Here is a 16,136-nt window from a genome sequence, read left to right as displayed (position 1 = left end):
ACTCCTAACTGACATCCAAATGGAAATGTGTGACAAACTATATAAAAATGTTAAAATATAAATGTTAAAAATCCTAGAAATACAGCATAAATGACTATAAAGGCCATGTGGAAGTCACTGAACATTATACAAGAACTCTGTACAACTTGCATCACACAACTTTATACATTTTTTTAATTGTGTCACAAAATAAATTGAATTAATACTGGATCTCACTGGAATTTTTGCTTTTTTCAGATTTTAAGGTCTGGAAAAGTCATGTAAATGAGTAATATCTTAAAAAGTCATGGAAAAGATGTATTTCAGAGCAGAGCAAAAACTGTACAGCTATTGGCTATACTTTTTGCGAGTGTAATTGATATAATCTATATTAAAATAATTTTTAATAATCCTAGAACAATTATTATAAATGACTAGAAAGGGCGTGCAAAAGTTATGGAAATTTATACAAGAACGCTTTATAATGCTTCACAAAATACACTGAATTAATACTGGATCATACTGAAATTGTTGCTTTTTTTAATTTTAAAACTGGGATTCGAAGGCGTGGAAAGGCATTGAAATGACTAATTTCTTAAAAATTAATGGATTCAATTGTTCATTCTATGCCCAGAATTGCACCTTTCATCTTTCAAAGATTTTACCTCTTTCACCCCATCAGTTGTGACCCTGGCTTCTGTCTAGTGTAAAGTCTAAAGCCCACCTGAAAGTGTAAAATGCGCCTTTGAGACAAGCCCTTATGCGACAAAGTGCAGTCACCTTCTCTAACAAAATGCCACAGCTTATTGCCAAGACGAGTCTGTTGTACCTTCTTCAGGAGGAGACGTTAGTTGGCTTTGACAGGAGGGAGGAACAGTGAGGCGATACTCGAGAGATTATTGGAACTGCACACTCTCCTCCTGTGAACTCAATTGACGCGTTATTCCATTACTGTGCCAAATCATTTAAGAGCAAAAGACGAAGCGTCTGCAAATGACACCAGGCCGATAAATAAAGACGCGCACCTTTCCATCGGCGGGAAGGGTTTTAATAAGGCAGTGAGTGTAATCAGTGGCTTCACTAGTGCCTGCCTCCATAAAGCCAGGCATGATTGTCCGTCAGGGACGGTGATTTATGAGGGCAGCCGCAGCAGTGGCTTCTTGCTTGATTACATGGCTACCCGCAAATGCATGCAGCAAACAGATATTAAATCAGCGGGGCATATTCTGATGACACCGCACTGAAGGGAGCGAGGGCGAGGGGTGTCTGCTGCTCGATGTGGGTGGGGAATTGCGTTTCCAGTGGTTTTGATGAGTTCGCCGATGGTATGGTGGTCATTACTTGTCATGAGACTGTAAATACTAAGGAGGATTTCGCCATTACTGTGACGTGTGGGTTACACACAGACCCTTGATAACTGCTAGATGGGAAAAGGGAAAAAAACGTAAAGGGCCTCTGTGGCGCAGAAGAGCATGTGTGCTTTTGCACTATAAAGGTCTATGGATTTTTGTGTTCATACGAAGGTAACTAATAATTAATGATCATGGTCTAAAGCAGTGGTTCCCGGGCTTTTTTGTCTTATGTGGCCCCACAGGTCTATTAACATTCTAGACGTCTTTGTAACTTTCATTTTTGACTTCATTTTGTCATCATTAATATTTATCATTATGGAAAAGTATGGGTGAATGGGTGCCGTCAGAATGAGAGTCCAACGGGTGCCGTCAGAGTGAACGGATGCCGTCAGAATGAGAGTCCAATGGGTGCCGTCAGAGTGAATGGGTGCCGTCAGAGGAAATTGTGAACACTCTTCATTATTATTATTATTATCATAAAATACAATGCATTACAGGGTCCTACTGGAATTGTCGTGGGCACCCAGATTTATTTATTTATTTATAAAATGAGTTTTTATGGCCTGGAGAAGGCATGTTAATGAGTAATATTATACAAATTCATCAAAAAGTCATTTTTTGATAAGTTAATTAAAAAATTACTTAATTATATTTATTTTTGTGAGTAAAAAACAACAACCAAAATTTCAAATTTCAAATTTCACGAATAGTGAATTTTGTGCATTTATTATTTTTAATAATATTTATTATTATTATTTATTGTCACAGAATACTTGACTTAATATTGGATCCTACTGGAGTTTTTTTTTTTTTTATCTGGGATTTTAACTCCTAACTGACATCCAAATGGAAATGTGTGACAAACTATATAAAAATGTTAAAATATAAATGTTAAAAATCCTAGAAATACAGCATAAATGACTATAAAGGCCATGTGGAAGTCACTGAACATTATACAAGAACTCTGTACAACTTGCATCACACAACTTTATACATTTTTTTAATTGTGTCACAAAATAAATTGAATTAATACTGGATCTCACTGGAATTTTTGCTTTTTTCAGATTTTAAGGTCTGGAAAAGTCATGTAAATGAGTAATATCTTAAAAAGTCATGGAAAAGATGTATTTCAGAGCAGAGCAAAAACTGTACAGCTATTGGCTATACTTTTTGCGAGTGTAATTGATATAATCTATATTAAAATAATTTTTAATAATCCTAGAACAACGGTATAAATGACTAGAAAGGGCGTGCAAAAGTTATGGAAATTTATACAAGAACGCTTTATAATGCTTCACAAAATACACTGAATTAATACTGGATCATACTGAAATTGTTGCTTTTTTTAATTTTAAAACTGGGATTCGAAGGCGTGGAAAGGCATTGAAATGACTAATTTCTTAAAAATTAATGGATTCAATTGTTCATTCTATGCCCAGAATTGCACCTTTCATCTTTCAAAGATTTTACCTCTTTCACCCCATCAGTTGTGACCCTGGCTTCTGTCTAGTGTAAAGTCTAAAGCCCACCTGAAAGTGTAAAATGCGCCTTTGAGACAAGCCCTTATGCGACAAAGTGCAGTCACCTTCTCTAACAAAATGCCACAGCTTATTGCCAAGACGAGTCTGTTGTACCTTCTTCAGGAGGAGACGTTAGTTGGCTTTGACAGGAGGGAGGAACAGTGAGGCGATACTCGAGAGATTATTGGAACTGCACACTCTCCTCCTGTGAACTCAATTGACGCGTTATTCCATTACTGTGCCAAATCATTTAAGAGCAAAAGACGAAGCGTCTGCAAATGACACCAGGCCGATAAATAAAGACGCGCACCTTTCCATCGGCGGGAAGGGTTTTAATAAGGCAGTGAGTGTAATCAGTGGCTTCACTAGTGCCTGCCTCCATAAAGCCAGGCATGATTGTCCGTCAGGGACGGTGATTTATGAGGGCAGCCGCAGCAGTGGCTTCTTGCTTGATTACATGGCTACCCGCAAATGCATGCAGCAAACAGATATTAAATCAGCGGGGCATATTCTGATGACACCGCACTGAAGGGAGCGAGGGCGAGGGGTGTCTGCTGCTCGATGTGGGTGGGGAATTGCGTTTCCAGTGGTTTTGATGAGTTCGCCGATGGTATGGTGGTCATTACTTGTCATGAGACTGTAAATACTAAGGAGGATTTCGCCATTACTGTGACGTGTGGGTTACACACAGACCCTTGATAACTGCTAGATGGGAAAAGGGAAAAAAACGTAAAGGGCCTCTGTGGCGCAGAAGAGCATGTGTGCTTTTGCACTATAAAGGTCTATGGATTTTTGTGTTCATACGAAGGTAACTAATAATTAATGATCATGGTCTAAAGCAGTGGTTCCCGGGCTTTTTTGTCTTATGTGGCCCCACAGGTCTATTAACATTCTAGACGTCTTTGTAACTTTCATTTTTGACTTCATTTTGTCATCATTAATATTTATCATTATGGAAAAGTATGGGTGAATGGGTGCCGTCAGAATGAGAGTCCAACGGGTGCCGTCAGAGTGAATGGGTGGCGTCAGAATGAGAGTTCAATGGGTGCTGTCAGAGTAAATGGGTGCCGTCAGAATGAGAGTCCAATGGGTGCCGTCAGAGTGAACGGATGCCGTCAGAATGAGAGTCCAATGGGTGCCGTCAGAGTGAATGGGTGCCGTCAGAATGAGAGTCCAATGGGTGCTGTCAGAGTGAATGGGTGCCATCAGAATGAGAGTCCAAACAGCTGATAAAAACATCACAATAATCCACAAGTAATCCACACCACTCCAGTCCATCAATTAACATCTGAAGTGAAAAGCTGTTTATAATTAACAAATTAATCAGTAAGTCATTTGTAACTTCAAACCACTGTTTTCAGCTAAAATATGAGTTAAAGTATTTATCCATAATATTGCTTTCTCCAGTGAAAAAGTCATCTCGTCTGAATCATGAGAGAAATATGCCCAGATCAAGCTCTATTTACAAGATAAAACAGTCCGAAATAGTCCTAAACAAATATGTGGGTGGATTTTAATGTGAGATGACAACAGTGGATGGATTTTTCAATGGAGGAAGCGTTATTATGGATTTTGAACCCATATTTTGGTCAGAAGCGACGGTTAAAACTTCTTAAGGATGGATTTGTTTATTACAAACATGCAGCTTTTCACTTCACAAGATGTTAACTGATGGACTGGAGTGGTGTGGATTACTTGTGGACTATTGTGATGCTTTTATCAGCTGTTTGGACTCTCATTATCTCATTATATACACACATGTCTTTCAAACTGAACCCTTTAAAAAAAAATCCTGGTTTGAAATTATAGTGAATTACAACAGAGATCCTATAAGGACAGTTAAAACTAAACTTTTGCTTAAGTGCATCCTTAAGTATTAGGCCACTTCACTATAAGTGAAGACACACTGCTCATCTTCTTTTAACAATGTTAATGAGTATGGAGTCCGGGCCATTAAACTTTAAAATATGTAAGCAATCAATAATTCAAAGTTTCTTTTTGTTTCAACTCTGCTGAAAGAGAGAAAACTGCAACCTCGGGCTATAGAACAATTTTAGGGCCAGTTTTGTGCTTTAATATTGAATTCCTCATCTTTGGGGTGTTCAGGACATGTAAAGTATTGTTGACAAAATAACCATAAGATGGATAACTGATGTTGTTTTAAAAAGTGACAAGAACAGCCTTAATTCTCTTTGGTTAATTCATAAGGATTGTAGTTCCTTGGAGTGGGTAGAAAAATCGTTGTTCACACTCCACATTCACAATGTTTACGAGAGGCAGTTTCTACAAATCCAAACAGGCTTATTAGACTCTAAGGTCATTATGAGGATAATTAATATTAGATTATATAATTTAACATAATCGTAGTACTGTTTCACAGTAGGTGAAATCAACACCGCCGTTGTATTTGTTCCGTTCTGGACGGTAACCTACTTTAGGAGGCAAAGGCTTATGCTGTTTTTATAGGGTCATTAAATGTTTAAATCCTCCCTGTGTGATCTGATCAGATTACAGTCTGGCTGTGAGATCCTTACCTGATTCAGCCGGGAACGGGACAATAACAGTCCGAATATGACTGATTTCAATTGCCAGTCTAATTCTCTTGTATCTGCACTAACTGCGTTTGCTTTTCTTGTATCTTCAACATGTCTTTTTTACAGACCGGTGATTATAACAAGGTCATCTTGGGTGTAAATCTAAGTCTGGTGTTGAGTAAATAGTAGTTTTGAGTTTGAACTTATATTTATGTCGTTTATCTAGAATGGGGCATTTCACGTCGTCAGCGCCTGGGTTGTCAGGCTCAGCATGTACTCAGCTTGTCCAGGTAAGCTGGTTTGTTTTGGTTCATAGTGAGCCGAAGATGAAAGTCTGTCTTTGTTTAGTTTTTTTAAACAAAAATTCTACTCAGCCCAGATCGGTATAAGATTCATGAATGAATCATTTAAAACAGTTTTTTAAATATATATTCTGAACTGTAGGCTATGGTCTGACTCAAAAGAACTATTCACTAATGTTAATACCAACTTAAAGGGATAGTCCACCCAAATATGAAAATTTTGTCATCAACACTCACCCTTATGTTGTTCCTGAAAGAAGTATTTTGAAGAATGTTGGTAACCAAACAGTTGTGGGTCCCATTGATTTCAGTTGCATGGACTAAAAATACAATGGAGGAACTAAAACGGTTTGGTTACCAACATTTTTAAGGGTACATATACATTAGGGCTGCGCTATTGATCGAGAAAAAAACAACAACTATAAAATAAATATAATAAAGAATCGCTATATTGTTTAGTGCGCTTTTTGTGTCGGAGTGTGTTTTTTTTACAGAATAACAGGTCATGATCCAGTGTTTTCAGTGTCTCAGAGTAGGTCAGTTCACAGTAAATGCTATTTGTAATGAGAAGTGTTTCGCTGCGTCCAAAATTGCATACTTCCCTACTATATAGTATATGAAAAACATGTGAGGCGAGGAGTATGCCCAAATTCATAGTATTTGAAAAACAGTGGGCGAAAAGTACCCGGATGACCTACTTCTTCCGCCCGGATTCTGAAGTTGCATACGATGGACACTTTACTATCCCATGAGGCCATGGGGTAGAGAATTTATGAATGGAAGTGAAGCGATGCAACAGACACTGGTGGGTCACGTGACAATAGCAACATGGCGGATGTAATACATCCGGATTTCATTCATACTATATAGAACATACTTTTTTAGTAAATTCAAATGTAGTACCTACTCAGACAGTATGCAATTTCAGATGCATACATATATATATATATATATATATATATCACAACATTTTTGGCCAATTTGCGCAGCCCTACAAAAAACAAGCAAAGCAACTTCCCCAACTCGTGCAGCCCTTGTGTATATCTTATGCCTTCAATACCTGTTTTTATTTATTAACCTGGATCTTTTTTATACAGGATGTTGTGTCCAGTAACTGTGTTGTGATATTCTCCAAAATCACATGCCCATCCTGTAAGATGGCGAAGAATGTCTTTAATGAGATCGGAGCTGCACATAAAGTTGTTGAACTGGATGATAGTAGACGTCTCCATGAGACCTTAGCGCAAATGACAGGTGCCAGAACAGTAAGTCTTGTCGTTTATTTATATATATATATAAACAGTTCCAGTCCTGGATGCTGATTAGAATTATGCACGAAATTAGATATATCGTTCTTGTCAAGATAGTGCAGTTGACCTTAATCCTTTCAACTCTTTCAGGTGCCAAGAGTCTTTATTAATGGGCAGTGCATTGGAGGAGGCACAGATACAAAACAGCTCCACCAGCAAGGGAAACTTCTGCCTCTTATTGAACAGTATAGGCCGTGCTGTTTGAGTACCAGCCTTGAGGGCTCAGGCAGTGCTCAATAATCAGTCATAATGTTTTGTAATATGTGTTTATACACATTGGTCACCCTTGAACAGCCCAAACAGAGATTAAGTATTTGTATTTTAATATGTATGCTGCTGTCGAGAAAAAAATAACTGCCTGATTTATTGACTTTGTTATATGTATTGTTATTTTGGTGCACTGTATGTAAAATATAATACCAGATAGTATTACACCAAGCATTTTAGATGATTTTTTTGACCTGAGTTACAACACCTCGATATTCCTTTATGTACATAACTATTTAAAATAAAGTATTAAAGTGTTTTACAAAAATGTTTACATTTTTTTCTGGTGTAAGCACACAAACAGAGACTGGACTGAAATAAAACCGTATTTTTCATCATTGCAAACTGATTATTTATACTAATAAATATCTTTCTGACTTTGAGCAGTAATGTATGGAAGCCTGTTTCTGCGACAGAATGAAAAAAATAAAAAGGTAATTATGAAAACTTCCCCTGCTGCAATTCTGAGTTTATATCTCACAATTCAGATTTTTTTTTCAAAAAAATGAATTGCGACATATAAATTCAGACCTTCGCACATTTTGACTTTACATCTCGCAATTGCAAGAAAAAGTCTAATTGTCAGCTATAAACTCACCAAAAAACTCGAGAGAAGAAGAATAAGTATTAGTGATTTCAAGTCTATCGTCCCAATTCAAATTAAACATGGATGTGAGCTGCACTTTTTGTGACACACAACCAGAGACTGTCCTGCATCTTTTTTGGCATTGTGTTCATACAAGAAAACTTTGGCAAGACATTTGCCAGTTCATTGTAAACTTCATACGTAATGCCTTTGAGTTTTTCTTTAAGGATGTTTTGTTTGGAATTTTCACTTTTGAGAAGCAATATGGAAATGTTTACTTTCTCTGCAACTTACTTATTTTACTTGCCAAATATTTTATCCACAAATGCAAGGTTATGAAAGTTACCCCCCACTTCTCTTACTTTCAAGAAGATATTAAAATGTATATTAAATCTTTATCTACCTCCTGTAACAAAAAGGCAACTACAACTTTGAATGTATGCTCACTTTTTGGTGTTTTTGTATCATATTTATCTGATAATTATTTTGTGTTTTGAGGGAAGAGTATGTTTTTTGTTGTGTGTTCTGTTTATTTTATTTCTTACTTTTCTTTTTGTTTTTATTAAATTATTTTTCTACTCTCTCTTTTGATTTGTAATTGCTGTATATTGTTTGATCATCCTTGAACCCCTGGCTCTTTTCCTTGGCATATGTTCTGTCACACTTGTATTTGTGAATAAGTGTTTAATTAAAAAAAAAAAAAAAATAAAAAAAAAAAGTCTATCGTCCCACTTTTCCCTCAACAAGCTTTTTCATATATTGGAGGTATACGATTTTTGCTGATGTGCAACTACAACTTATCAAAAATTCCTATCAAACTTTCAAATTTCCACCAACAGGTACTTTTGGCATGGGCTTTAATATATAAACATAATTTCACTCCCCATAAATTCTTTATTTGGAACAATCAAAATATTTTATACAAAAATAGACTTTATTTTTTTGATCAGTGGTTTAATAACGGACTACTTTTAGTTTGTCAGCTATTTAACAACAAAGGTTTACTAATGACTTTCTTTCAGGATACAATATGCCAGTTACTCCCAAATAATTTTCCATAGTTATGGGAGCGATACCAACAGGAATCTGTATTAGGGATGCACCGATATGAAAATTTTGGCCGATACCGATAACCGATCATTCTTTATTTTTGAAAACCGATATTTTGGCCGATAAATCTGTCCAAGAGATTATAGGCTAAATGCAACCCTGCATTTTTGAGGGTTTGCATTGAATGTTCTTCGACTTTTGTGCATAATACATTTGTTTATGAATAAAGATTGTTCTGTTGAAAGCACCTATTTTGAGTTAGATGCCAAACACTCTCCGCCTATTCAAATTTGAAGGGGTGCATACAACATATTTGCCCACCGGCAAATAGTTGCCGCACATTCAAATACGAATTTCAAGAAAAAAAACTAAAACCTGGGGAAAATAAATGCAGAACCTGTGCACATAGGACACTATTAATATGACTATATGTATGAAACCATTCAGAAAAATTGGTTAAATCCAGAAAGACTCATTAAACCATTATTGTTACAATATTTGGGAAGTAGTGGTTTGCACAAGCGAGTATAATTTTTTTTTACATTTTTATCCAAATCCCGTTAAGAGGGCTGAGGGTGGACGGAGGAGCAGAACACGCAGCTCCCCTTACGAAAAAGAAGTTTATTTAAGTGTGCTATTAGTATACATTTTTTAAACTAAAAATAGGAAAGTATACTTTTAGTCTACTTTTTATGTACTTCTCATAAATATACTTAAAATGTCATTTAAGTATACTTGACTTATACTTAGAAAAAGTCTAAATATATTTTAGCTATAATTGTGCTCCTAGAATCCGTGTACAGAATTTCCAAAAAACACAAGTGAAGAAGAAACCAAAACAACAGATGCTTCCACATGTATTCTAACACGATCATCAGACATAAAACAGCATCAAAACAACAAGACCTCCTGCTTTCCCTGAGCCAATGGACACTCCAATAGGTGAAATATGTTTTTCAGGAAAAAAAGATAGAAACAATAAAGTTAGATCCTTGTTTATTGAAGATATTATCTCGATATCTCCTACAATCTTTTACTGGAATAATTTATTTAAAAATTTAAAATGGAAAAAGATTTGGTCTTTACAACAAAAATATTTTCTCACCAATAAAGTAAAAGAAGTGTCTTTTAAAATAATAAATAAATTTTACCCTGTTAAATATTTTAGGATTAAATATAAAACCAATATTGATACAAGATGCTCATTTTGCCAAGTTCACACAGAAACTGTCTATCATTTATTTTGGTCATGTTTCTATACTGAACATCTATGGAAAGATATTGAAACATTTATTAAAGATAATATCCAACAAGATTTATCGGTTACTTTTAAAGATATTATTTTTGGACACTTTGATTCTGATTCTAATAAAAACAAAGCTTGTTTTGTTATAAATTTAATTTATTTTCTTGGCAAATTCTATATCCATAAATGTAAATTTACCAACAACAAACCAATTTTTCTTGTTTTTTTTTAAAGAATTTAAAATGTATCTTAATACTATTTCATCCACTGTAAATAAGAAAGCGAGAAGAACAACTTCAATTTGTAATGACTTTAATTTGTATACTCTAATTGAAATATAAATTAATATCTTACCCTCATGTTTTTAGTTTTTTTTCCCCTTCCAATTTTAATTTTTTCTTTAACTTTTTCTTCTTTTTTTCTTTTGTTCTGTATGTTCAGATGACATTGTACATATTGTTGATAAATGTTGTGTACTCTATACAAAGTTGTATATCTTTAATGTCATCTTTGTGATGTTTGCATTCATAATACAAAAAAAAGAATAAAGCTATCGAAAGCTTTGAAAGAACCGAAAAAATGTCTTATCGTCCCATGAACAATTTTCATGTGCTTCGGGTCTAAAATGTAATACTTCAAAATGTGAAATTGTCAATTCATGACATGGATGATATATTCTTAGGAGGTATCCTAGTTTAAAAAAAGTGTAAAATATTTAGGAATTCATATCACTAAAAACTCAATCAGTAGACATCATTTAAACTTTTCTGATAAAATGATAAAAACTAAACAGATCTTTAACATCTGGCTTCAGAGAGATCTTTCATTATATGGTAGAGTTCTTTTATCTAAAGTTGAAGAGCTCTCTCACTTTGTATATTCTGCTCTTTCTTTGTTTGTCGACGATAAAGCTATAAAGGAAATGAATAACTCGCTTACATAAATGAACTATAGTGTCCTGCACCCACTAGTAAAAAAATATCAAAAATTATATCTGGTCTCTGAATCATGTTTGGTTTCACTGTATATCCTTCGGTTATTTTCACACTTAATTGTGCCCATTAAATGTATTTTACAAGTTTTTGTTACTTTCACTGTTCATTTTTGCTCTATGGTACATCATCTTTAATTTAATAGCATTAGAGCTGCTCCATTGCAGCGGTTCAGACGTGCTGTGTCAGTCATAGTAGGCAGTCTGTTTGGTAGCTTCACGCTGAATCACGCATGCGCAGTATCATCAGCTCATCGGTTCTCAAATCGGATGTTTCCGAAAGAGACGGTTCTCGGTTCAGTGTACTGGTGATCCGAAAACTGATGCAACCCGTTCTTGACTCGAGAACGAGAACCGCTCTAACCGGAACGCTGCACTCGCATTCAGTATATCAGCTCTGCTCGTGCTCATCAGTTCTATTTACTACAAACTCAATTTGTGAATGTGTCATCGTTAACTATAATTACAGTACAGGTATTTCATAAATCATCCCTTATTCCTATTAAACATAGAGTCTTAATTATTGTCCAACTTCCCTGACAAACCCCTTTGGCCTATAACCTAACAGAATCTTCAACTGAACAAAGTACACAGATTAGATACATTCATCTTTAAAAAAAAAAAAAAAGTTATATATTTTAAAATATATTTATATTATCACACTTTCTGATGTTTAACAAAATACTTGGATAACATGCTTTTCGTCCTCTTGAAAAATTACACGCATGTGCAGTATCATCAGCTCATCGGTTCTCAAATCGGAAAGAAAACGGTTCTCGGTTCAGTGTACTGGTGATCCAAAAACCGATGCAACTGGTTCTTGACTCAAGAACGAGAATCAGCTCATCGATTCTCAATCCGGACGTGTCCGAAAGAAACGGTTCTCGGTTCAGTGTACTGGTGTCTTACTGGAGACACTGTACTGGAGTCTTAATATAATTCATATTAATTATATATATCAACACCACGCCACCGGCGGTAGTTGGTCCATTACCACCGCTGTGGTAAAAATCTGCCACGTCACAGCCCTAGACATAATTACAGATTATAATGACTTATACTGTCTTTTTGCGCATTGCATTGCGCCGTGTAAACATAAAACCATGTCTGCACTTGTGATCGGAGAAATTACAACAAGCACTACTCTACACTGCTCAAAACTCACTTTTGAATCATCAGTGGCAAATCCTTTAATATGAAAACGTACTTAGAGTCTGTAAGTCAGAACAGCCGGCATTGTAGTCTACTCTACCAGTATCAGGAAACAGTCCTCCATAAAATGTGCTGGACACATCTGAATATTTGGGTTGAACTGTTCTGGACCAATGTTGTAAATACAACTTAACCACTGATTTCTAGTCGTGTCCTCTTTTGGAAGGCCAAACAAAGTAGTTTCGCTTTCACAACGAAACACACCGTACCTTCACGACATAGCGGCACCGGCAGCAACAATACTACAGCAAGAATAAAAGTTACGCTGCCTTTCTTTGCATGAACATTTGGGCGGCGTTATGCAAATCTTCCCACATCGTGACGTAGACATGTGGGGGCGTGTTAGAACGAGCCGTTTTAGGTAGGCGAGGGAAGAATATCTCTTTGGATTTGAGACTTTAGTCTTTGCAATTTTACAGACCTTTTTTATGCACCAAGAGCTTGTAACACTTCAAAGAGAAAGGAAAAATTGAAATCGCATCATATGACCCCTTTAACCTGTGTCTAAATGAGGTAAAATGATGCCATAAAGATTTGCATGCGCAGGGTGAGAGTTGTGGAAGTGTACATAAGACTGTAAGTGTAAGTTAAATTTGCATGCGCAAGAGAAGCTTTGTAAAGGTGTAAATCGCCTTTCAGGCCTAAGAAAAATTATTTTCATAATTTTACTGTTATTCTTAAGTGTAATTCATGCAGTGTGAAACTGCAGCTTGCTTCATGCTGACGCACAATAAATGTGATTTTGTATTCTTCTGACTTGTATTTTTCCACGCTTACACTTTTGGCACGTTTTTTTTTTTTCTGCTAAAATACGGCCAAAGCACTGCAAGCCTGTGATTTGCAAGTGAAAACAACAGTTTAAAGAACTGCAAAACGAATTGACTGCGTAGAACCAATCTGTATGTGTAAAAAAAAAAACTGTTGCAAATGTCTAAATCAGTGGTTCCCAACCCTGGTCCTGGAGACACCCCAGCACTGCACATTTTGCATGTCTCCTTTCTCTGACACACCAATTTCAGGTCTTGGAGTCTCTACTTATGAGCTGATGACCTGAATCAGGTGTGTTTGATTAAGGAGACATGCAAAACGTGCAGTGTTGGGGAGCCTCCAGGACCAGGGTTGGGAACCTCTGGTCTCAATGACTGTGTATGTAGGACAAAAAGTTCCTGAAGTAACCCGAATACAAGCTCTTACAGTTTTGGCACGATTCTCTCACCCGAGAGTGAGGAAGGGGCGGATCCACCTTCTTCTGGTAGTCAATCAAATGCGGCTGTCACTGACTATCCATTTACTCTTATCTGATTGGTTCAATAAACACATCATATGCCAGAACATTAGAGATGGGAAGTTCGGATCATATTCTCTCTTACTTACATTTTAATTACATTACATTACATCTTACATTCCAAACATGCATTGTTTGGCCATCCTTGAACCCCTGGCTCTTTTCCTTGGCATATGTTTTTTCACTTTTGTATTCCCTAAGTAAGTAAAGGTGCATCCCAAATCATGTACTTATGCACTATTCTATGACTTATTTTTAGTATAAATAGTGTGAGTAGTATGTTCACACTGAAAATTCCAAGAAAAAGTGCACTTTATATACCCGGATGACACACTTAAATAACCGAAAAAACGAAGTGTGGAATGTTGGACACGTCGTGCACTCAACTGTCGCAGCTTTAATTATGTAGCAAAGGGGGAGGGGCTATTAGACTCCGATTATGAATGGCAAAATAACCTTATATAATTCATACACTACATGGTTAAGTACATAGTGGATAAGTGCATAGAGTACAGTGCGTCATTTGGATGCAAGTGTTTAATAAAAAATAAATAAAAAAAAAAGAGTTCGGATCATTTTACTGACTCGGATCTTTGAATCTCGTTCAGCAAAACAAACGAAACCTTTTTCAAGTCATTTAGTTAATTTCAGCAGAATATAATTAAAATGTTACATGTTAATATCCAAATTCCCCAACACATCTATTTACGCAAACATTGATCACATTATATAAACTGTAATGCAACCAAGACCAACTTATAAGAAACAAATTATTAATTCGTTGCTTAGCTGACTGTGCAGTCTGTAATTTCAGCTCACCTCCCGAGTCTTTGGGTCGTTCGTTCTTTTGTCGCATTTCCCGGATCAGTATCTTGTAATGTTGTGTTATATTTTCGAATTATCAAAGTGATTTTCCCTATCATATGGATACAATTTTAAGCATTAAGAAACTCTTCAATACCACATTCAATGTTATGGAAAAGAATCATCACAGAAATTAAATTTATAAATTGTAAGAAATAAAAAGCTATAAAGCTCAAATAAAATTTGAGACCAGAAAAGTTACATAACTGTAAGAGTAAAGAAACAAACTATGCGCTTGTTTGTAAGGAAGATTGGAATTATTAACTAATTTCTGTATCCACTGCTGCTCTCACGTCACGTGACAAAAGAACGAACGACTTGGACCCGAAGACTCAAGAGGTGAACTAATCTTCCGGTACAGACTGCATAGCCTCTAGTCTATGGGGCTAAATAAAAACATAGATTAGTCTAGGTTGAATCCAAAAAAAAAATAAGACTGATTACCCCTCGGCTAACTGCTAGATGGTCAGACTTGTTCTTAAGACACTGTCTTAACACCAAGGCTAAAGGTCTCAGCACACTGAGTCTGAAATTTTCGTATGCGTTTTTTCGTATTCGAAATCCTAAAAATTCATCATGCACGGAAACCTTGCACACTCAGTCCGATGCGTATTAATGAATCAGCTGCGAAAAAATTCACAAAACTGCACTAAATGGAGTCTTCAAGCAGTGAGGATGATTTTGTTGTCTTCTCGCTTCTTAAAAAGAGAAAAATGGAGGAAATATTGGGTCCATCCAATACTGCGATATAGAGAGGACAGAGAGTTCCCCCTCAGGAGCAGCGGGATTATCCCGGGTGATTCAAAGTTTACTTCAGGATGTCAGTGGCTCTGTTTGATGCTTTGCTAGCAATACTATAGCCACATATTAAAAAGAAGACCACCAATTTCTGTGAACTCGGTAAGCAAGGATCTTTACGGTGCTGTGTGCTGCGAGAGGAAGTGGATGAACTTGACAATCGCAATTCTGGATTTTAGCGTTCGCTTGTACGGTGGCTCTGAACTGTCAAAACACCTCTCAAAATGCTTGCAACGAATCTGAAAAATGGGGAAAAAATGTTTATGACGGACGAAAATTTTGGAAGCAGTGTGTCAACATGATTGACATAACATGAGGTCGTATTTGTTTTTTTAACGTGCGAAAATTTCGGAAGTTTAAGCAACTGGCCCCTGGTCCCGTTACAAACATTTGAACTCAGTATATTTGGACACATTCTGAACATTCAATTCATATTTTTGTGGACATTGTAGGACATTCATATTGCGTTCGACATTCAATTAATTATATTAGGGCATCATTTACATGTTCTGAGAATTCGATTCATTTATTAATTTTTTTGTTAACATTATTTGGTCATCATTTGCGTGTTCTGAACATTGAATCAATTTTTAATGTGGACATTATGCATTCAAACATTTGATTCAGTGTGTTTAAACATCATATGCAGGTTCCAAAGAGTCTATTCATTTTATGTCGAGATTCACGCAAACATTTTATTGATTATAAGCAGACATCATTTGTGTGTTCTAAACATTCAATTCACTTTCTTCTGGATATTATGCGCTTGAACATTAGATTCAGTATATTTGTGAATCATTTGCACGTTACGAACATTCGATTCATATTTTTGTGGACGTG

General features: G+C 36.0%; 1 protein-coding gene across 3 annotated transcripts; it reads left to right on the top strand.

The window, feature by feature from the left end:
• The first annotated feature begins 5,089 nt into the window (after positions 1-5,089).
• Positions 5,090-7,489, top strand: LOC107560687 (glutaredoxin-2, mitochondrial-like). Of its 3 annotated transcripts, none has more exons than XM_016244932.1 (4): positions 5,090-5,167; positions 5,612-5,675; positions 6,785-6,952; positions 7,088-7,489. In XM_016244932.1, the coding sequence occupies exons 2-4, from the start codon at positions 5,613-5,615 to the stop codon at positions 7,235-7,237; spliced, it is 381 nt and encodes a 126-aa protein (XP_016100418.1). In that variant the 5' UTR covers positions 5,090-5,167; position 5,612; the 3' UTR covers positions 7,238-7,489. The 3 variants fall into 3 exon arrangements, with proteins under 3 accessions (XP_016100418.1, XP_016100417.1, XP_016100419.1); XM_016244931.1 differs by lacking the exon at positions 5,090-5,167 and adding an exon at positions 5,371-5,529; XM_016244933.1 differs by lacking the exon at positions 5,090-5,167 and adding an exon at positions 5,493-5,515.
• Positions 7,490-16,136: the final 8,647 nt, after the last annotated feature.

Source organism: Sinocyclocheilus grahami, unplaced genomic scaffold, assembly GCF_001515645.1.
Source record: "Sinocyclocheilus grahami isolate Dianchi unplaced genomic scaffold, SAMN03320097.WGS_v1.1 scaffold739.1, whole genome shotgun sequence".
Lineage (NCBI taxonomy): Eukaryota > Metazoa > Chordata > Actinopteri > Cypriniformes > Cyprinidae > Sinocyclocheilus > Sinocyclocheilus grahami.
Note: the sequence above shows the minus strand (reverse complement) of the source record. Positions and strands in the feature narration are given on the sequence as shown.

Coding starts and splice junctions, on each gene's coding strand:
- LOC107560687 (XM_016244931.1), top strand. CDS start 5,423: ATGACTGATTTCAATTGCCAGTCTAATTCTCTTGTATCTGCACTAACT. Junction 5,530..5,611: donor AGACCGGTGATTATAACAAG/GTCATCTTGGGT, acceptor TCGTTTATCTAG/AATGGGGCATTTCACGTCGT. Junction 5,676..6,784: donor CATGTACTCAGCTTGTCCAG/GTAAGCTGGTTT, acceptor TTTTTTATACAG/GATGTTGTGTCCAGTAACTG.